General features: G+C 41.0%; 1 protein-coding gene across 2 annotated transcripts; it reads left to right on the forward strand.

Annotated features, from left to right (window-relative positions):
- Nucleotides 1-209: 209 nt before the first annotated feature.
- golga4 (golgin A4) lies at nt 210-21,715 on the forward strand. 2 transcript variants are annotated; one of them, XM_085478015.1, is made up of 24 exons: nt 210-432; nt 1,624-1,698; nt 6,068-6,136; nt 6,251-6,577; nt 6,668-6,715; nt 6,834-6,890; nt 6,988-7,086; nt 7,710-7,860; nt 7,969-8,159; nt 9,510-9,593; nt 9,935-10,082; nt 10,173-10,351; nt 10,650-10,748; nt 10,854-11,009; nt 11,652-15,427; nt 15,531-15,652; nt 16,020-16,150; nt 16,426-16,512; nt 17,957-17,983; nt 18,111-18,179; nt 18,531-18,606; nt 20,303-20,400; nt 21,208-21,294; nt 21,384-21,715. In XM_085478015.1, the coding sequence occupies exons 1-24, from the start codon at nt 355-357 to the stop codon at nt 21,396-21,398; spliced, it is 6,249 nt and encodes a 2,082-aa protein (XP_085334141.1). In that variant the 5' UTR covers nt 210-354; the 3' UTR covers nt 21,399-21,715. The 2 variants fall into 2 exon arrangements, with proteins under 2 accessions (XP_085334141.1, XP_085334140.1); XM_085478014.1 differs by lacking the exons at nt 210-432; nt 1,624-1,698 and adding an exon at nt 3,050-3,185.
- The last annotated feature ends 852 nt before the right edge of the window (nt 21,716-22,567 follow it).

The following is a 22,567-nucleotide window of genomic DNA, read 5'->3' on the forward strand; positions in this document are numbered from 1 at the left end:
AAGTCCAGAAAGTCCAGTGTGTGTGTAAGAACTGTATGTGTTTTGTATGCGCTTCTGTATACCACATGTGTTAAACTGTCTTCTCATTTCAACTGTCTTAGGCTGTAATATATCCCAAGCACGCTGCTATCTAAGGGGGCGCTGTAGCTAACTGAGCCCAGACTGGCCCTTTAAGTCTGACGTTTCAGATTTCCTCCACGTTGGCCGCACATGCGCAGATAGGCCTACCTGCAGAAAATTAGAAGCGAACAAGGAAGTCTGCCCCTGAGTACTGGATGATAGGCTGAATAAAAACAAAAAAACTCTCCGCCGGAAAGTCGACACTTGGTCACCAGTTTATATCGGCGTGACAAGATGTTTAAAAAACTCAAGCAGAAGCTAAACGAGGAGCAGTCTCCGCAGAGGAATGCGCAGTCACCTCAGCAGGCCCAGGTTAGTTGTTGTGGTGCTCGGAGCTAACTAGCTAAGTTAACGTCTGTTGCAAAGACTTCACGGTTTGGAAGTGGTTGTCTAGTTATTTCTCATTAAGATAACTCAAGCTGACAGCTTAATAAGCTAACTTGAATTGTCAGTTCGTCCCTTTACTGTCTTGCAAACATTAGCACCGTGCTAAGTCCTTAAGTTAGCAGCTTAACTTAGCTGTCAGCGGTTGGAACAGCTGGAACTGGTAAATCCCGTTGTCCGAGTAGAAGAAAAGTCTCACTTCATACAGCTAATCATCAATTTGTTTGTAGCCAAAATGCCAGCCCGCATTTTTATACTCGCCAGTGACAACATGGGCGTGTCTGAGTTAATGCTTCTTGCATTAGCTGCCAGTGGATGTCAGCTGGAAGCTATATTTGACCCTTGCAAATCCTACTACTCCCAGGCGCCTCTATTAAAAACAATACAGAAGTAGCACACAGATTTCGAGTTGGAAGTTTGTCATTGGAAAAGCGCTAGAAACCTCATCAGATCCCTTGCTTTCCTCTTCTGTTAAAAAATGCGAAATGTTCTTTGAAATATGAAACTGCAAGTTTCTTTAAGCTCTCCTAAATATATGTGAAGGACTGAAGGTATGTGTCATAGTTTGGAGGTCCATCATAGTTCAGTTCCAAGTTAATGTAGATATTTTCGCTGCATTTCTCTGTTTGCCTTACATGCAAAAGATCCCCAGTTCAGTTCTGGGAGGAGATCCAAACCCAGACTCCGGGGCTCACAAGCTAGGGCTTGTTCCCTATCCAGATAAATGAGAGGGCTGCATCTGGCATACAATATGCAGATCCAGCAACCCTTTGGAAGATGGATAGATAAATTACCTTGTTCGAATTGGCTTGGTTCTTATGCAGATTGGCTGTTTTTGAGGAACAAATTTACATTTGTTATTCAGAGCTTGTGTGCAGTTTATGATTCCCACTGACTTTCTGTAAAACCACAATCTTAGACTGAGTTTGGCTCAAAGGTGAAGGCATACAAAAGGTGAAATCCAGTAACAAGAGAACTTACACCCAGCAAGCATCTGTATTAAAGTTTGATTTACTGCCAGGCAACAAAATCAATATTATTGTTATGACTATGTTTTTTTCAATTAATTTATTACTATTATTATTACTTCTTTTTCCTTATTACTTATTTATTTTACAGATCAGCAGTGGAGACCGACGTAACAGCCAAACTCCCCCATTTAGTGATGGCACACCTTCTCCCAGCGACAGAGAGGTGAGCATGGTGTCAGCCTGTGATTCATATCTTTATTTATGTATGTATACTTGTGTTCAGACCACAGCCTGCAGAGGTTTCCAAGTCCCTCCCCAGCTTACATTCTAATGATTGTTTCTCTTAGGCTTTAAAAATGTGCTTTGTATGCTTTGTTTATGCATAATGTCTGCTTTATAACATACAAGTGAACACTTAGTGCTGTTGGTTTTCAGAATCTTCTGGTTGTCACTAGCAAACTTCTTTGATCCAATTATTTAAAGTAATCCAACAATCTAGACATATTGAACCCTGGACTCATAAACATATTGCAGTGCATACAATAGCCAACACCAGATGGGAACATATGAGCCAGGCTTACACTGTGGTCATTAATGTTGCAGAGCAGTCAGTACTTGGATTCCATTCGTATGGTATTTTAAGTGTCTGAAGTCACTTATTATTATTGTTATTATCATTATTATTGTTACATTTTTAAAAGACCCTGTTCCACCAAATGAGCAGCTCCTTCTTTAGAGACAATGGAAAGGGCGTTTTAATGGTGTAGAGCAGACAGTGTTTCAGCATGTCTATGAATAATTGATGTATCCTCCTCAGTGTTTTTTTGTGTCTCCTGTGACTAGTTGCCATATTTTGCCTCAATAGATACTGACAAGTCAATTCAATGCAGGACTATGCTCTATTAGAAAGAGGTAGATAAGCATAGGTTTAATGGCAGTGACTCTACAACTGATGATGCAACATGTTGTTATTACATCTGTTGAGATTAGATATGGATGTTTACAGTCTTCGTTGTTTTTCAGATAAAAATATATCTTAATCACTTTTTCCTTCATTTCAACACTGCAGAACGCTCACTGGAGTAGTGGCACCGTCCCTTTTGGTCAGGTTTCTATGCACTGCTCTCCCCACTTGTGCCTTTGGAAGCACACATGTGTTGCTGTTAAGTGGCTCGGCAGCCTCAGCGTAGAAGCTTCGTGTAGCATCACAGCATCTTTTCTTCACCTCACGAATCATTAACACTTTGACATCTCTGAAAGCATTGTTTCATGACTGAAGGCAGATTTAGCCCTGGTTAAAATTGTGAAGATTACATGAGGAGATGTGAAACTGTTACTCATAACATTACTGTTGATTGAGTGCTTTTCAGTTTTTCAGATTTTTTTTTTTCCCAGCTTATGTAGTATCTCTCCCTCTGTTTCACTGTCTGCTTTCTCTTTTTTATTCATCTCAGTCTTTCTCTCTCTCTCCGCCAGCCTCCTCTCATCAGGCTGGTCAGCCACTTCCTTCAGGGCCTTTTCACACTCATGCTGTTGTTTTTCTCATTGCTCTCTGTGTTCCTCTCCTTTCCCCACCTTTCGTCCCGTTACTGCACTGATGGGGGTCAGGTGCTGGCCGGGATGATAGCAGAGCCCGCTTTTCTCTCTGAGTATACTATCTTTGCTCTGGACCATTCAAAACGACCCCAAACGGCCCAGGTAGCCAGTGTGGTGAGTTTGTCCTCACTTCCTGCCTCTTTCATCTTTCTTCTTTTCCTCCTCCTCTTGCCCCGTTCCTTCCTCCCGTCTTCCATGCCTTTGGGGAATCGGTAGAGGACTGTTGCCCAAGTAGGGACAGCTTGTTCCCTGCTCTCCGTCTCCTGTTTGCTTTGGATTTAGTAGCAAGAAGGCATCTCATATGTAGGTTAATTTTGCATCTACTAGGTTGTGGTTTACACTGTAGGATAGAAGCTTCTGTGCGTTCTGCCCCATGTTTGTTTGTTGTCCCTTCTTTCAGTTTGTGATGTGTCAAAGAAATGAACAGTGCCCATTTGTCTTTAGGTGATCTTTGCTGCTTGCCCTAGAGACCCTTGTGGACCCTTAAATCCTGTTATGTTGCCTGATCGCCTTTGTCCCGTCTCCGCTAAAGTCTGTGTATTTGGAGAGTTGAGATTTTTCTTTATGGGACAAGTTTTTAACAAATTAAAATTGAAGATTTTGTCTAACTCTCTAAGTAAACAAACACATCCAAATAGCTGTTTCTTTATTTAAGATATATTTGATGTGACAAATGAAAGTTGGTATTGCTTGTAACTGCTTATTAATTACTGTTATTAAAGTTAAGGTCTATTTTTTTTTGACATTGTCAGTAGATACTAAGCACCAATTGTAAGAACGTATGGGTCGTCCGTATTCAGATACATACATTTGTACACACAGCTCTTCAAAATAATTTCTAGACTGCATAAGTCTGCTTTGTAACTAGGTTTGTAGCAGGTAAATGGAGCTCAGTATGAGGGTCATGTGTCAGTAAAATTGAGAGACATTGTTTAATTGTCTCTTAACTCTGCTTGCTCATTTTAAATGCCAACATAGCCCAGTACGCGCCCCAGCTGCTGTCATTAACCAGGATTTGTGTGGATATTGTGAGATAATGTAGTGATTATAAAACAAGGACTTTATTACTTCAGCACAGCTGCTTCAGAATGACTGCCAGTCAACTTGTAGTGTTATTGTGCCAGTTATCGGAGAACAAAACGAAAAATATGCAAATGAAAGCAACTGTTTGATGAATTCAACTGCAATAAAATACGAACCTCAAGAGACTGAACTGAGATGGTATCTGTCAGCAGTTTGGCTGTGTTTAAGTGGACCCATGAATATTTAGAATTTATTAACAATGTCTTGACCGTCTCATAATGATTTCTTTGGTTGATCTGTCTGATTCACCTCTTGCTAGATGCTGCTTATGATCTGTAGTTTGGAAAGAGGGGAAGCCTTAAATTCTGTTGCCTCTTCATTATGTGTATGGTTAATGACACTGATTAAGATGCAGTTACTCTTTGACCTTTTCATCGTTCTTTTATGTAACCTTTGCTTTGATATTTGCATGAAGGGATCATTAGATTCCTGGTATAGAGTTGTAGGAGTGTTGATGTGCTAAAGCCACAGATACAAATGTCCATCACAGTCATTTTCACATGTTAGCGATGTGACATAGTCTTGATTTTGGGATCTCATTATATTTAAATTTACTCATGAAATCATTTCATAGATTTATTTATTTTTTTATATTTGTTTTTTGTTTTTGTTTTTGTTTTTTTACTTGTTCTGCTAGCAATGTTTGTCTGTTGACTGGAGGCTTCTGTCATAATTTTTCTTTATATTTTAAATGGTACTTTGTGGAGTTGGTGATAGTAACTCTTCTCAGTCACGTTTTGTGGTCTATGATCTGTTTTAAATTTGGTTTCTGATTTGTCCCTGTGAGAATTTTGTTTGATCTTGTGGTCCTGAAATAGAGGCACTCAAGTGCCCTGGTTTGGTAGGTTTACATTTGGTGTACCGTTCTGCAGTAATTATCCATGAGTCATTGTCCATTTTTTTTTTTTTTTTTATATGACTGAAAATAGGCAGGCATGAAGGGCATAATAGTGAAAGGTAATGCTATAAATACTCTATTTTAACCTCCAGCAAAACCAGTCTTGGCGAGGAGCGGCCATCTGGGGATGATGGGAAATAACAGAGAAATAAGAGCACAGGGACACAGGACGAAATATAAAGGCGCTAATGGAGTTGTCTTACAAACAAACAAGTTCCTTTTTATTGCTAATCACTCAGACACCTTGCATGTCATTGAAGTCTTGACAGTAAAACTTTAGCGAAGGTCACATTTCTTAAAAGATTGAGGCCTGCTGTGTTTGTTCACATGCTGACATTTTTTTTTCCACTACTTTTGCTGACTCTTTGCTTTATACCCAAATTCTTCTTGTTCTTCACACACATGTACAATAACTAAATAGATCCACTTAAAAAAAACGTCTAGTGGTAGTGGTCACGAAGCTCTTGACAGGCTTGGTTGAAAGCAAGCGTTCACATGACTAGCTGTGAAAATGAAGCGGAAACAAGTAATCCACAGGAAGGAGTAGCTTGGAGCTGGACAAGGGAGGAGAAGAGTTGCTCACTTTGATGCTGCTTCTAACAAATCAACTAAACCAACTAAGCTGCTAAATGTTCCCTCACATCAGTTGTGACGTTGTCCTCCTGTAATGCAGCTGCACACAGCACTGCCAAGCATCTTTAATTCAAACGCAGCTCTCCTACTTGACTTTTAACTATTTGTTCTGACCTCATGGCTGTTTGTAGTTTTGTCTTAACCCCTTTTTGTTTATTCTACAGTAGAGATGCCTTCTTTTGTGTATTTAACCCCTCTGTTTTTTCCAAGTTGCATGAGGGTACCCATTGCCCCTGCATTGCTCCCAGCAATACTAATATTGCTCCCTCCAGAGTAATCAGGGAGAGCCACGCTGGGTGTGGATGACTAACTGGCCCAGGACAAGTTCGCTGATACAGCTGCCCTTTTCCTCATAATCTCATCTTTATTTTTTGGTCTTTAGAGTGCCTCTAAAGGTGCATTGAGGTCTCCCAGAGGCAGCATCAATGGGGATGGAAGTACTTCTCCTCATGTAAGAGTATTACCAAGCCTCCTCTTTAATCTTTTCAATGTGATTATTTCAGTGTTTTTGCACATTCATTAATGAGTTTGAGATCTTTATGTTTTTTGTTTTGGTTTGTAACAGAAAGAGGAGCCACAGTCATTTACCCAGAAACTACAGCTGAAAGTGCCCTCAATGGAGTCATTGATTCGTAGCGGAGCCAGTCGGGCGGAAAATCTGTTTCGCTCTCCATCTAAAGACAACCTGGTCCGAACTTCATCACGCGAATCCCTGACTCCTTTGGGAGAAAACGAGTCCCCCAGTGCCCCGGCATATGATCCACCCTCGGACATTGAGAGCGAGGCCGAGGAGCCACCAGGAAGTGTAGAGTCTCTGTCCAAAGAGCAGTTGTTACACCGAATGCTTAGAGTAGAGAGGAGCCTGGGGAAGTACAGGGGGAAGTATTCGGAGGTGAGAAAACAGACAGGATGCTTGAAGAGTAAAGTGTTAAGTCTGTACATGAATATAACTCCTGCTCATCTTTACATCTTTGTCATGCAGCTGGTTACTGCGTACCGTACCGTACAGCGAGAAAAAGAGAAAACGCAGGTACATTTTACATCCTTTTTTTTTTTTTTTTTTTTGTCAGTATTTTTCTCATCGGATGTTTTTTGGAAAAAGAGAATAACATCTGAACTGATCCAATGTACATTTTTGTTCTCCCCAGGCCATCCTCAGTCAGAGTCAAGATAAAGCACTGCGCAGGATAGGGGAACTACGAGAGGTACGGCTATATGCTATGGATGTTTTTGTGTCTTTAGATTAAAATCATTTTTTTATTAATATAAACTGCACAAATGAATGAATAATCTACTGTATAGGAGCTTCAGATGGACCAACAGGCCAAGAAACACCTGCAAGATGAGTTTGATGCTGCGCTGGAGGAGAAAGACCAGATGATCACTGTGCTACAAACACAGGTGTGTGGATGGTGGTGGGAAAATAAGCCAAAGCTTTTCTGCTGTTTAGGATTACAACTTTATAAGTATGGCTTATTTTAAACACCGTACAAAACAAAACACCCAAACCCAGTTTAAATGTAACTTTTAAAAAAATTTACTTTAAAACCTGCTTTAATGATAATTTCACATTAATCCTTTCAGTTTAAGCATGATAATCACTGCAGTGATGTTCTGGTATAAATGGTTCTTGAGTTCTGAATAAATGTGACGTTATTTAAAATCAGAGACAAATGAAGTGCAGAGGTTTTGTATTTAAAAGTTTCTCAGACCAAACAGGAATGCTTCACTTGCCTTGAAAATGAGTAGGTTACCTGAAATCAAAAAGCTGAAAGAACCATGTAATGCACAAACAGTCATGTAAAAATCAAGAGTTGTTTGAGACTGCATATCTACATCATGCGGATTTGTCCATACAATTTTAGTCGTCTTGATAACAAACAGCCAAATGGAGAAAACCTCCATGGCAGGAGTAATGAATCTGTATAACTATAACTCTGAGTTCGATTGCGGGGAACAATAACAGATCTATCTCAAGTTGCCAAAGGGACTGTGATTCATTTATTGATCTTTGTTCCTCTAAGGTTGCTCTGTTGAAGAAACGGCTCCAAGTGGGCCCCGATGGCTCGCTGCCCCCTGAAGGAGAGGTTCCTCAGTCTGAAGCTGCTGAAGTCTCTGCTTCTCCCACACAGAGTCCTTTGAAGGAGAACGAAGTAGAGCCTGAAGTCATTGAGGGTAAGTGTATTTATTAAAATATATGGTTATTTAGTTGCCTGTAGTAAGGAGTCACACTGTGTGAGCAAATTTTTTTTTTCTAAGCAGTGAATTTTAATTTCTGGACAGGAGAGGGCAACAGTGATCCAACTAAACTCATGGAGGCTCTGCAGAAGAGAGTGAAGAGGCAAGAAAACTTGCTGCAGAAGTGCAAGGAAGTCATGCGTACACACAAGGAGCGAAGCGCCCAGCTTAGCAGTGAGAATGAAACTCTGCAGGAGCAGCTGCAGGAGCGACTGCATGAGTTGGAGAAGATGAAGGTGGTTACCCTGTGTTTTTCAGAAATGATAGAAGAGTTGGAGTGTAGTTATACTGTAATATTAGGACGCTTTCAGTCAAACAAAACTATACATTTTGGATTAAATATACACAGAATTACAGCAACAATAAGTTAAAGTGCCCAGATATTTCAAACTGATTTCCCAGAGATGAGCACTTGCTATAAACCAAGTAGTAAACTATAATTATAAAGAGGTTTGATTAAAGTGGGGATGGACGGTAAGGACTGAGCAGTGTGTTTAGAGGAATTAATACTGTGCCGCAAACTGTCTGCCAGAGTCTTTATGGTCCGCTGAGTATGTGACTCCATTATCTCGTGACACAGCAGATCGCTGTGGTTCTCAGAGTCCGAACATCCAAATTCTCTGGCTGAGCTCCAGAGTGAGGGTTCATGTCATGTCAGCGTGACATGACTGAGCCATTGTTTTCATTGATTTCAAAACATTTTGCTGCAGTGGTATGATCAGCTCGTGTAGTTTGTCCTTAGTCGCTCTGATGTTTTGCAGCGCATGATAACAAGTGGTTGTTGTAACAAAGCCATTGAAATAATAGACAGCTTGTATGTGCCGTCACTTGATTGACTTGCTTTCATTTATTGCCATAATATTTTTTTTTTTTTGGGGGGGGGGGTTGTTTTTTTTGTATAAATCCGCAGCTTGTTTGGGAATGGAGGCCTGTCCTTTGTCAGGGAAAGCAGAGGTTAACAGGCGTTTAGCCCTCCTAAAACAGCATGAAGGGATCCTGGAACTGCTGGGCTGTCCTTCTCCTTTGCTTCAGACAAATATCCCATAAAGCAGAACATCTGTCTACTTTTCCAGACCCTAACTTCAACTATTTTTGAATTCATGTTTTAACTGTGTGTTGCCGTCCTTGAGTATTGTATGCTATTTGGTCTTTCTTTGTCTCTTTGTTTATTCATATGATACGTTTTGACATTATGAAAACATTCTGTTAATCACAGTGCTGCATACATACTCATGCCGTTGGCACACTTGTGTCAAACAACAGAGAAACATATCCCAACATTTCCTGTTTAGTAACTGCTTGTTAAAGTGCGGTGCCACAGAGACATGTCTACTACATGCCACGGTTGCAAGAGTGAGCTGTAATTTGGGTTGACTTGTTGGTTTAGTTGGCCATGTATACACACTGGTTGTTTGGCTTGTGGGTGAGGCATCCTGGGTGGTACAGAAAGCATCTGATTGGGAAGTTATCAGAGCAAACACGTATACAGGATGTAGGAAGCGGTGCATTGTGAAGTGACATTCATGCCATTAGGACACGTGTGACTTTTTTTATTTTTAATTCTGTCGATTGTTTTGTCTTTAAAGGAACTACACACAACAGAGAAGACTAAGCTGATCACTCAGCTGCGTGATGCCAAGAATCTCATTGAACAGCTGGAGCAGGACAAGGTTAGTGAGGAGCTTTGAGATCTGGATTGAAGGTTCTTCCGTTTCAGTTACATGTGTATGTGTGTGGCCGTGTGTGTGTTTTTACTCTGCTGTTGAGTAGCTTCAGACTCATATTGTTTAGCTTAAACTTTGACCCCAGCACTGCAGGATGGATAGCAGTTCTGCGAGGAATGCTGAAAGCGCTTAAAGCCGTAACACAATTAATAGCACAGGGCTGAGTTTTACAGCCCTCGTTCATGGAGAGCAGAGCAACATAAGCTTTAGTGTTGATTCCTGTGCTCAGGGTATACAGGTAAAGGGATGATTTTTCTTTCATGGGGTACTGGTTTTTTGTTTTTCAGGGAATGGTCATTGCTGAGACCAAACGGCAGATGCACGAGACACTGGAAATGAAAGAAGAGGAGATTGCACAGCTGCGGTCCAGGCTCCAGCAAGCTATAGCCCAGAAAGAAGAAGTACAGGAACAGAAAGAAAAGGCTGAGAAATCGGGTACGTGCTGTCCATGTCAGGTAATGTACAGAAAAGTTCAGTTTTTTCTAGATATGTTTGTGATTTTTTTTTTTTCCCCCCCTCCAATAGCTTTTGAGGAACTTGAACGAGCACTGGGTGTAGCTCAGAGGGCAGAGGAGGCTCGAAAACAGCTGCAGGTTCAGCTGGAAGAGCAAGTGAAAGAAATCGAACGGGCCAGTGAGCAAGAGAGGAAGAGTCTGCAGCAGGAACTCACACGAGTCAAACAGGAGGTTGTCACCATCATGAAGGTCAGGAAAGGACTTCTCCTGAATATTTGTCTATTGATCGAATAAGTAATTTGCTGCAGTCATATTTCTAGCTTTATCCAAAGTGTTGGCTTCTTTGAAAATGATATATTGTAGCCACAGAAGTACCAACATTGACTCAGTATTGTAAGCATTTACATTAAAAAGAATTTAGTGTGTATAAAATGTTCCACTGCTGTCATGGAGAGCAGTAATATCACTTTGTTTCACGAGCTATGATCATCTGTATTTATATTTACCATTCTTTTTTTTCTTTTTCTTTTTTTTTAACCAATATTAGAAATCATCAGAGGAAACTGTGGCCAACATGGAAAAGCTCCACAGTGAAGCTTTGGCAGTTAAAGAAGAAGAGATGAAAGAGAAAATCAACAAAGCTGTGGTTGGTGCAAAATGTTTTCCCTTATTCAGTTTAGCAAAAAAACCACTGTATCAAATAAGAAAAATATAACTTTAATATTTGTATTTTTTTTAAAATGCTGTTTAGGAGCAGTGCAAAGAGGAGTTTGCACAGCTGGCTAAGGAACGGGAACAGCAGGCCGCTCTGGCTCTGGAGGACGCAGAGTTACAGAAGACTGCTTTAAGGACAGAAGCTGATAATAAGGTTAAGGAGATCCAGCTGGAGCTCGAAACTGCAAGGACTGTGAGTTTGTTTGTTTATTTGGTTTTTTGGTTTATTTTTAATATTGAGAAAAGCAACAGCTGGCACACTGCAGAGCCTCGGTTTTACCTGTTTATTGCATCTTTGTGGATGTAACTTGTTCTTTCATATTGAATCTGCTAATCACTGACCGATTGCTTTGAGGTTCAGTTTTATTTAATTAATTGGCAAAATAACTTGAGTATGCTTGTGTTTATTTGGTTCTGCAGTAACACGCCACACACACAGAAGTACTATATATATATATATATATATATATATACACCCCCCCCCCCCCCCATTTTTGCACATGTCGAGGAGCATGTCAGGCTACATTTCACTGTGTGTTATAGTTGTATAACTATGCATGTGACAAATAAAGAACCTTGAACTTGAAAGTGAGCAATTTTCAATGTGTAAATATTTTCACAGTCTACATTTAATATGTAATGCTGTCAAGCATTAAATCCTTATGTACTTGAAGCTTTTACAGAGTTGCTAGTAATTGAACTGTGTCACAGCTTTATTGTTAAAAAAATATCTTAATAACCGTCAATGTGTTTTTATAGCTGTGTCAGTTCTGTGAATGATTAACTGTAGCAGCTTAGCGGAAGAATCTAACCACCTCCATGTATGTGATTGCAGCGGATATTGGAACTGGAGAGCTCTGTGAACAAGATCTCACAAGAAGAAGCGGGTCTCTCCCATGAACTTTCCAGTCAGCTGGAGGAACTGAAGAATGAACACAAAGAGCAAATCTCTGCATTAGAGGAAAAGCACCACGAGCAGCTGGAAAAGCACAAGGGCACCCTAACCCAGCAGCATAATGCTGCCCTTGAGGAGCTCAAGGAAACACACAGGGCCGAAATGGAAACCCTTCTGAAAGACAAGGAGCTGCAGTTCCAAGCACATGTCGAAGAGATGAATCAGAAAACTCTAGAGAAGCTGGATGCAAAGCAGGCAGAGTTAGAGGCGCTCTCTGCTGAGCTTTCAGAGGTGCTGAAAGGTAAACAGCTTTTGGAGGAGAAGCTGTCGGCTGCTGAAGATGCTCATAGTTTAGCGCTACAGGAACACGAGACGAGGTTTCAAGATCGGGTGTCAAAGCACAGCGAAGAGCTTGAAAATGTCAAACGTGAGCATGATCAGTCGCTTGGCGGAATAGAGAAAACTCTGAAGGAGGAACTTAATGCATTGAAAATTGTTCTGAATGAAAAAGAGAAGGAAATCGAACAATACATGCTTAAAGAAAAAACGCTACAGGAGGAATCACATTCCACTGCACAAGACCTAGAAAGCAAGATTAAAGAATTGGAAGCGCTGCAGCAAACTTTATCAGAATCCCAGCTTGAAATTGAGAGTTTAAAGGAATCTAATGCACAGTTAAATAAGATAACAGAAGATCTTGATAAGTGCAAGAAAGAACTGACAGATGTGGAGCATCAGTTGGAAGCTGCAAAGAATGAATGCCAACAAAAAGAGAAATCCCTTCAAGAAACTGAGCATCAGTTAGAAGAGAGCAGGAAAGCGCTCTTGGAGAAAGAGAAGTCATTTACATCAGAACTGAACACTAAACTGGAAGAACAAACACGCCTCAAGAAACAGCTGGATGACGAAAAAGCTGCCAATGAAGCAAAGCTGAAAAACACTATAACTGATATGGAAGGTAAACTGAAATCACAGGAAGCCAAAATGGAAAAATTCAAACAGAAGGCAAAAGAAATGCAAGAGAAATATAAGAAAAAGCTTCAGCAGAATGAAGAAAACATGAAGAAGGAGCTTGCAAAGAAGGAAGAGGAGCTTCAGCAGAAAGAACAACAAGTTCAGGAGAAAATCGTAGAGATGGCCCAGAAAAGTTCCCAAGGCCTCAGCAATGCAGTGTCAGAGCTGCAGGATAACCATAAGGAGGAAGTGGAGAAACTACATGCCACTCATAAGCATGATATTGAAGACCTGGAGCGCCGTTGGCAGGAGCGGTTAGGACAGCAGGAGGAAGAATTAATGGAGAAACATTCAGTCATACTGCAGGAGAAAATCCAGGAGCTGGAAGAAGTGTCTCAGCAGCTTAGCAGAAGCAGAGCGGAGACTGAGCAAGTAATGGGTGAAATAAGGGGTTTAAAGGAGGACCTGGCGATCCGAGAAACCACTGTGCAGAAGCTGCAAGAAGAGCTTAATGAAGCAGCACTTAAACTTGAAAGTTTGGCAAAGAGTGAAGCGTTGCTAAAAGAACAAATAGAGTCAGTGGAAAGGAACCTTAACCAGGCGCTCGGTGAGAGAAACGCCCTCCAAGACAAGCTGAACGAGACAGAGGAAGAGAGCAGAGAGAAGCTGAAAGCTTGGTCAGATAAGTTGAATGAAGCGGAAAAACAGCTTGAAGCGCTGGAAGGTGCCAGATTTAAGGAAAGTGCAGACTTGCAGAGTAAATTTGAGGAAACTTCCATCCAACTGAATGCCAAGGAAGCAGAGTTACAGCAGCAAATGATTAAGATGAGCAACCAATTGAACCATTACTGTAAGGAGGTTCAGTTGAAAGTTGAGTGTGGATCTAATGAACTTCAGCAAAACGTGGAGAGTAGGTTGAAAGAGCTGGAAGATAAACTACTCTCTGGTCAGAAAAAGGTGGGACATCTTAAAAACATTATCCTTACTAAAGCAGATCAAATTTGCACTTTAGAGGAGAGTGTTCGCCAGCACACCGAGGAGAATAAAAATCTATGCATTTCATTAGAACAGATGACTGCTCAGGTAAATGCTCATATGGAGCACATCAAAGCCTTAACACATGAGGGAGAGACTCATTCTCAGTCCATTAGTGAACATGTAGAGAAGATTGAGGAGCTCAGCGAAGCAAACAGAGTCATATCAGAAACTTTGAAAGCAAATGAGCTGCATATCAGTGGCTTGGAAAGCGTCGTCGGTGACTTAAAAAATCAGCTAGCAAGTAACATAAAAGAGAAGGAGGAAGCCATAAATCAGCTGACGCAGCAGTATGAAGAGGAGAGGCAAAAGGCCGCTGCTCAAATGGAGGGACTGGAGCAGGAGAGGCAGTCTGCTTTAGAGCAGGCAGATACACTCAGGACCAGTCTGTCTGAGTTAGAGATGAAATTCACACAGAGTGACAACACTACTGGATCTCTGCAGGCCCGGCTTGAAGAGCTGGAGCGAGAGATCGCCGAAAAGAATGAAGCTTTGCAGCGGCTGACAGCAACAATTGACAATCAGTCCGTCAGCAAGTCTGAGATGGACCAACTGTTGAGTGAGAAGGAGCAAAAAGTCAGTGGGCTTACCGTAGAGCTTGAGAGCTCCATCAGTCGACTTAGTGAGCTTCAAGAGCAGTTAGACCTAAAGACGAAAGAGTGCGAACAGCTCACTTCTGACCTCAAACAGCAACACAGCATCATTGAGAATGAGAAGCGCGAGTTGGTTGAACAGCTGCAGATGCAGTGCACCCAGAAAGGTAATGTAGAGCAAGAGATGGCCAAAAAACTTCAGGCCCTCGAGGAAAGCAACCAGCAGTATAAACAAAAGCTTGAAAGTCAAAGGGAGGAATTTGAAAGGTTGAAAAACGAGATTATCAAGAGCAAGGACGGGAGTCAGACGGAAACTGAGGAGAGCTTGTCTGAGAGCACTCGGAAAATGTCTGAGCTGAAAAAGAAAGCTGAGCAGAGAATCAGCCAGGTTACAAAACAGTTAACGTCACAGCTTGAGGAAAAAGAGCAGACGATTACAACTCTTCAGACTAGCCTGGATGAACTTAAGAACAATGAAATTTCTGTGCAAAAACACACAGAAACATTAGAAGAGAAAACAAAATCGCTGGAGGATGCTCTCGTCAAGCTTAAAGAAGAGCAGGCCAAACACCTTGAACAAGTTCTGCAGAACGAGAGGCTTGAGAAAGAAAAGTCTTTAGAGGAGTTGAAAGTCATGTATGAAGACAAGCTGACCTCACTTCAGAGTGACGCAGTGCAACAGGGGCAGCTCAAAGACATTGAATCAACATTACACGAAATCGAGGCAAAGCTAAAAGAAGCAGAGGAGCAGAACGGAAACCTTCTCGCAGAAATAAATCGCCTGAGAGCAGAAATTAGCAAGAAGGATGCCCAATTGGAGCAATATCAGGGGACTGCTAGGGAGGTCCAGAATCCATCAGAAACTGAGGTAAAGGTGGAATGCAGCAGTATGCAGCAAACCAAGAGTGTGATGGAAAACGAGCTGGAAAACCATACTCCTGCTCAAGAGGTGCACGATGAGGACTCATTACGGTCTCTGAAGAACAAACTGAGCCAGGTGAAGAACGAGAAGGAGAAAATCCACAAGGACTTCGTCAGGCTGCAGAAAGATATGCGGTCACTGAGGAAGGAGCATGAACACGACCTAGAATACATGAAGAAGGAGCTGTTGGAGGAGAATGAGAAAAAGCTAAAGTAAGGCTTAAAAATGATCGTGAAAAATCCCTTGTCTGTATAATATTAGATTTTTTTTGTTAATAGTTGCTAATTACATTTCCTTTGCTCTCTGTTCTAATAGGCTGGAATTAGAAGATTTGGAAATGAAGCACAACTCTGCGATGAAGCAGATAATGAGGGAGTTCAACGCACAGATGTCTTTGAAAGAGAAGGAGCTCAACACAGCAGTGAAGGAGGCCATCGGTGAGGCAAAAGAGAATAATGCTCAACCAAATTAAACCAACAAGATTTACAAGCAAAGGAAATGAGCAGTCGAAATTGTTCACTTTTGCTGTGGTCAGAATCTTTCAGTACTGCACTTTGATTATGTTTTAAACAAACGACTGGCTTAAACTAGAAGATCAAAGTAAATATGACTCATGTTCTTGGGATGGCTGTGTTGTGACACTGTACTTTTTACTCTGGACTCAAATGGGAGCATTAAGGGATTACTGCTTGTGGAAGAAATGTTTCCTTCATGTTAAAATCCAGTCCAAAATTAGAGGCAAGTGAACATATAAGTTGTGTTTTTATGCACTTGGCTTCTTCTTCTTTTTTTTTCTTGATTCAGTAAAAGCTCAGAGTGTTGAAGAAGAGCTCATCAGTAGCCATCGTGAAGAAGCGAGCCAGCTGAGGAAGGTGATTTCCCAGAAAGAGGATGACTTGCACAAAACTGTTCAGAAATATGAACAGGTTATACAGGTACTATTAAAAACTCATCCTATTTGTTTTAATGGGGTTATACTATAGGGTGCACTCCTTTGTAGACACCATCCATCGACTGTTACGGTTTGGATTTATATGTGATATCTCTCTGGCTGCCTTTAAAGAATAATTAAATTCCAAAGAGGATCTGAGGTCTGAAACAGCGCAGTGCCCTCACTGAGTGATTTGCAGCATACTTGAGTTGTGATGCTGAGATGATACATGGGAAATGACTCAGTCGTTGTTCCTTTTTATTTGTTTGTTTTTTTCAGAGTCGAGAAGAGGAGATGGGAGACAGAGTGTGGCAAGTTCAGAAACAACTGGAGGAGTTGCAAGCAAGAACGCAGGACACTTTGGAGGTACAAATAATGCTGACCCACTGTTCTTCACTGGCCAAACATCTGTTATAGCTGTCACAACTGGCTGTGCTTTGGATGATTTTGCTTGTACTCAGATGTAGAAATTCATGCCTGTAGCTGTTGTAGTCCATTTTGAAATGGAGGGAGGGGTTTGGAGTAAATTTATGTAGTGATTCTGTTGGAGTCATATGTCACTTCACTCTAGCTGTATGAAATCACAGCATTTCGGCTCCCTTCTGGGAAAAGGCTGGAGTTTAAGGGAAGCAGTTAGGCTCATCTGAATGAGCCTAATCCAGATGCATTTTTGTGTCTGTATAAACATTTTCAAATGGCCTATTACAAAGTTCACATCCAGGTTGACAGACTAGGCAGTTATCGTTCAGCTTTTTCTTTGGGTTGCTTCATAATTGAAGATATCCGTCTAGGAGCTCGGGGACAGTTTTCCTACATAGTTTTCTCTGATCAGTCTCTCGCTCCAGTCGTGTGGCCTCTCTCCAAAGCATGCCGGATGCTGCGAAGCTCGTTTGAATCACTCAGGAATGTTCTCCGGAGAAAATGGAGATTGTCAGGCAGTGGCCAGCGTCAGTCCCTGTTCTCAATTAATATCATGCGAGGTGATTGTAGACATTAGATTTATTCTGCAGCGATACTGTCATGCAACATGTGCATAGTGAAATGGAGCCAGATAAGACGAAAGCACTCCGGGGAGACATTTTAGCCAGGTGTTGAGGTGCCATGAGACCCCTGCAGTGATTCTTCTACCTTTTGCGCACATGTCTGCATGCACACGAAGACAAAGAATTATGCTGCTCTCTCTGCTGCATTTTTCCCAGGTGAGGTAATAACTTTATGGGTGGATTGTATGGCGTTCAGCTCAGGGAGGCCTTTTCTTGGGCCTCACAGTGGGTCAGTGTGTCCCTCCACAGAGAGAGGAGACTAAATACAAGCACACTTTAGTCTGTGTAGACTACAGTGTGTTTAAACAATGCTGTTAGTCCATCTTTTAAAACCTTCTGACTTGTGTCTGTGGCTCTTAACTCCAAGCACATTTATTTCTAGTGGAGACATCAGTCTGTGAAACTGGTCATCCATGAGTGTATTATATATACATGTAATTTCTCAGCGCTTTAGCTTTAGAAAATGTTATTCAAACAATTCTAAATTGTTCGGGAACTATTTTCAGCAGTGGATAAATACACATTTGAGTTTTGTTGATGTCGGTAAATGCAATTCTGTGCTTTTAGAAGACGGTGGAGCTTCTCGGCACAGAGGTCTGAGATAATATGGATACTGGGGCGGCACTAAATGTGTCATTACTGTAGTTTTTACATCCTTTTTTTTTTTTTTTAATCAGGTTGAAATGTTGATTTAATTAAGGTTTGGTTCTAACACACAGTGTCTTCTTTCTCTCTTGTTTTTTTGTTGTTTTGTTTTTTCATTTTAGGAACAGATGACCCCAGAAGAACTAAAGGTATACTTGTTCATTATATGCTGGTTTCACTGTTCCTAGCGTACAATTAAATTTACTAACATGAATACTAACAAAAATATAACGTTCACATTTCATATTTTCTGATTCCTGTCCCTCTCGATCTCAGGCTCAGCTCGCTGAAAAAACAACGTTGCTGAGCGAGGCTCGACTGAGAGAGCAGCAGTTTGTTGAAAGAGTGAGTATCGGACCCCCTTGGTGGCTCTTTCTGAGGACACCAAATCCATCGCAGTGTATTCCCAGGATTCTGTGGCCTCCAGCAAGAGCAGCTACTGCTCTCCTGCTGCATCAACTTAATTACGCAGCACATCTGTTTACATTTGGTTTAACCCCATAAACAATCACAACAACGCCTCCAACAGCTTTTCTCACACACACCATCGTTCTCACAAGCATCCTGCCCTCCTCTGAGGATGGCCACCAAAATGCTTATGTCCTATTTAGCAATTACTCTAATGCATAGAATTAACCCACTGGGTTAAAGAGTTTTTAAATAATGTGTGCATGCTTGTTTGTTTCTCCACGCTAGATTCACTCGCTCGAGGACAAGATTAAATGTTTCCACCGAAACACTGTTGTAACTCATCTCGGGAGCACATTTAAAGGTAACACCATGAATCACTTAGTTCTGCTTCTTGATCCAATTTCCTTATGGATTTTCACAGCAGAGATGACATGCGTAACGCTTGAGCGCAGCCCAGTCTCATGGGAAAGCGTAACGTAAGTTGTGTGGTCTCTGTAGGGGCGGAAAAAGGGCCACCTAACCTTTTTTAGTGTAATAAAGGATTTTAAAGACAGACCATGTGATTATATTTTGTGTCAACACGTGAAAGTTACAGTAAAAGTGTAGCTGCTCTTTAAGATCTCAGTTGGTGTTTTGACACTGCCTAATCTGACAGTTAACACACTGCTTCAGAGATCAGGCAGGAGGTGCAGGTCCTCAGCAGTGTGTGCCGGACTGCTTTAGCTATGCTTTTGATTATGGTTTAGCTAGCAAAGCAGGATTTTTAGGCTTGCTGGTAAAGATAAGAGCTGGGGTTATAATTAAAGCTAGACTACGGGTTGAGGGTGTATATGTATACGTGTGGTTTAGGCTGAGGGAAACCTCTGGAGATTGACCGTAAGTCAGTGCAGTCTCCAAGTCTACCACGGCCCAACTGCGTTTCATCTGTGTGAGAGTATTTGGAGAGATTGAGTGAGTCCTCTCGGACCTTCTCTGGTGCTGTAATAAAGAGAATCTGCTGTATAAGCGGGGGGGCGGTGAAGAAGCCATGCTTAGATTTAATGGATTTTGCAGATTGTGGCCTAAACGTTTCCTATGCAGGACACTGCAGCACGCAGATTTCTCGAACCTTTCTTATCCAGTACATGTATATTGCTCATATTCATATTTAAAGCCGCTGATGACTCAGTTGAGCTTACGTAAACCACCTTGAGTTGTATTTTTAGGTAGGAAATTGATCAGAAAGCTGTTGAAATCTGCTTTCCTGTGTGGTTGATGTGAAAGTTGTCCTAGGTGGGGCAACACAGGGTCAGGGGGACAAAGGGCATGGGATTTATTGGTGACCCATTACTCCACACCAGAGATCAAAGACTTGTTTGCACTGCTCTATCACCTTTTCCTGTACTCTAATCGCACAGTCCTTCTGGGCACATTCAGGCACATTTGAGGATGTTTGAGTGATTATTTCCAATAGGCACAAAGCGACTGGATGTTGTTCCATAATAAAGCTCTTCTTCAGTCATGAAAGTGTTAGCAGCCCTGTCCAAGTTGTAACTCAGTCGTTTCCATTCATAGCTTTTAGTGGGATAATTGTGTTATAGCTTTGGGTGCAGACCTAAAAACTTGTGTGATATTAAAGTGCTCATGCTGAGTCTCACCATTCTTTCCTGTACTCAGCTTTAGTGCATAATTTAAACTGTGCAAAAGGTGGTTTTGAATTTGCTTGCCAACATAAACCTGATGCTGTTAGTTGGGGGGGGGGGGGTTTGTGTGCGTTTTCCAGGATTGTTGTACTTTAAAACGACATAAAAACGACCTACATACACTAACATGCAGCTCTCACAGCTGTGTTTTAGTTTTTTTTGTGGTAACTGTATTGAGGTTGGATTTTTCTCCTTAACCAAGGAAATATAAGCAAAGTGGCAACCTAGAGTAGCTGATGTGTAGTCATATTTAATACATTTGAGGTCATTACAGATGTTGAAATAATGGGATTTGAAAGACATTAAAGAAAGAGAAGTTTGACAGTTGTGGTCATCGTGAAATATTTGATTTGTTGTTTTTGCTTGTTGTTACAGATCCTGGACTCAACATTTCCGACGCCTTCTCAGAACCCACAGAGATGGAGTACCTGAGGAAGGTGCTGTTTGAATACATGATGGGACGGGAAACAAAAGTATGTTCTGGTTTTTATTTTTTTATAAAAAGATTCTACAGGAAGAAAAAAAACCAATAGTTTTTATAATTAATCTTTTTCTCATTTTTATGTCTCCATCTTAGTTGGCTGAGAAAACATTAGCTGCTGCTTTGATGGTCTATTAGATGAGATGATTCAAAACCACCATATAAAAAAAAAGTTGCTGATAATTTTTATTTTTAAAGCTGGTGACCTCCATCTGCTACTCATTTAGGAAGCTATATAAAACTCATGTTGTGTCCAGTCTTGTTGGATGTAATTAACAGCGATCTCCCTAATTATCAGTGCTGTTGACATGGTCCTAAAGTCAGCGGGAGTTTCCCAGCTCCTCAACAAACACTCTTTATAACAACATGGCAGACCTCCCCCGTGCGGAGGATGTCCGGCAGGCTGCCCGCGAGCTCATACATCTTGCATGATGCAGATTTGCCATTTAAAGGCATGCTGGCCTTGTTTAGTGTTAGCTGAGTAGTTGGGTTCCCTACACAGCCCAGGAGCCCTGTTTCTGATTATCCTCTGTGTTTATAGGGAAATGCATGCTCCCTGGCAGATAGGCCTGGAGTTGATTATGCAGATAATTTTCATTCTTGTTGAGCCTTTTCTTGCGCTTCAGTTGTCTCAGAACAAGCTTGATTTTGATTGGATGATGGTGTCAAAGGCAGAGGTTAGCTGGGGGAAAAACAGAGATTATACTAACACCACAGATGACTCCTGCCTTGAAAGTAAACTGACTTAAAAAGATGACGATCAGGGTGTCAGTCAGAAAAATTCCCCTTTTTTCCACAGACAATGGCCAAAGTGATTACCTCCATGCTCAAGTTTCCTCCTGACCAAGCTCAAAAGGTTTTGGACAAAGAAGACTCGAAACCAATTGTAAGAATCTTTTTACAACTTGGGGATATTTAAATGAGGTCAAATGTGTATCAGGATTTGAACTAATTTCATATCCGTCTCTTCCACAGCCTTGGTTACGATGAGTGTTTGAATGATTCGGGTACTTCTGGATCTGCTGCTACTGCTGCTGAAGGGGGAAGACTGCCATTATCTGTTTGCATTTCTTGTCATTTTATTCATGTGTGTGTTTGAGAAAGAGAAAGCGTGTGTGTGCGTTATGTGTGAATGTTCAACAGGTATGAGGGAATAAGAGAATTTGACAGAAACACTTTTTTTTTCCATAAACCGTGTTTTTCTTTGAAGTTTAATTTACAAGTTTTAGATGAGAGTAAATGGGTTTCCTTTTATTTTAGAATGTGTTTATAAAGATTGGCTTGTGCAATAAATTATATTATCATCACATGGATGCCGACGGTCAGTTGATTTGTAGATCTCTGTGTTGTGCTGTTGTCTGAATCACTTCCTCTGTAAAACTGTAAACGACCCTTTAACTGTGCACTCGCACCACATTAAGATACAGGCCCCTGGACCTCTTTAACACAGCTTTTCTATGCTTTATATTTTGACACTGACAGAAACAAAACTGTAAATTGTATTATGATAATAAAAACTGTACTATAAGGCGCTATATGACTTGCTATACAGTTTTCTTTTTCAGAGTAACATTAAATCCTATTTACAGAACAACTTTTGTCACTCCTTTATCCTCATCACAATACAGATTTTTGTTTTGTAGCTTATCTAATTACCTGTCTTTGCATTAGTCCCAGTGTCTGACTGAGGACTGTTAACACCTGGTTAAAAAGACTGAATGAAAACAACAAATCTGGGTTTACAGATCTCTCACTCTACTTTGCCTGACCTTTATTCTTTTTCTCCACATTAGAAGTACAGACAACACACAAGTATATTAGACCACTGACACTTTCATGTAATGAGAATCGGAAAGAAATTTGCTGTTGATTCTGTATATGGACACATTTAAGGATCTGCCTGTTCCTTATATGTATACATTTACAGACATTAAATTAAATGTGGCATGAGCAAATGTCCTAAATCACTTTTAGAAATGTGTTTAAAGATTGCTTACTTTTAACTTCAATTAAAAAATGGCATATCACCAACTCCAAATGTATGTTGCAAATGGAATTGGCAACTCATAAATGACATGCTGTATGTTTAAAGTCAGAGTTAATGATTCCCAGAAGATTATCTCCAAATACATCAGCTGATTTTCCAACTGGCCTTTCAG

The sequence above is a fragment of the Copadichromis virginalis genome, linkage group LG13 (genome assembly GCF_057382275.1).
Source record: "Copadichromis virginalis isolate Kocher_CV1m ecotype Utaka linkage group LG13, C_Virginalis_male_GT1.1, whole genome shotgun sequence".
Taxonomy (NCBI): Eukaryota; Metazoa; Chordata; class Actinopteri; order Cichliformes; family Cichlidae; genus Copadichromis; species Copadichromis virginalis.

Bases quoted from the DNA above. Each gene is read 5' to 3' on its own strand.
- golga4 (XM_085478015.1), top strand. From the start codon at position 355: ATGTTTAAAAAACTCAAGCAGAAGCTAAACGAGGAGCAGTCTCCGCAG. The intron at 6,578-6,667 runs GTGAGAAAACAG...TTTGTCATGCAG, and splicing joins ACAGGGGGAAGTATTCGGAG to CTGGTTACTGCGTACCGTAC. The intron at 20,401-21,207 runs GTATGTTCTGGT...TTTTTTCCACAG, and splicing joins TGATGGGACGGGAAACAAAA to ACAATGGCCAAAGTGATTAC.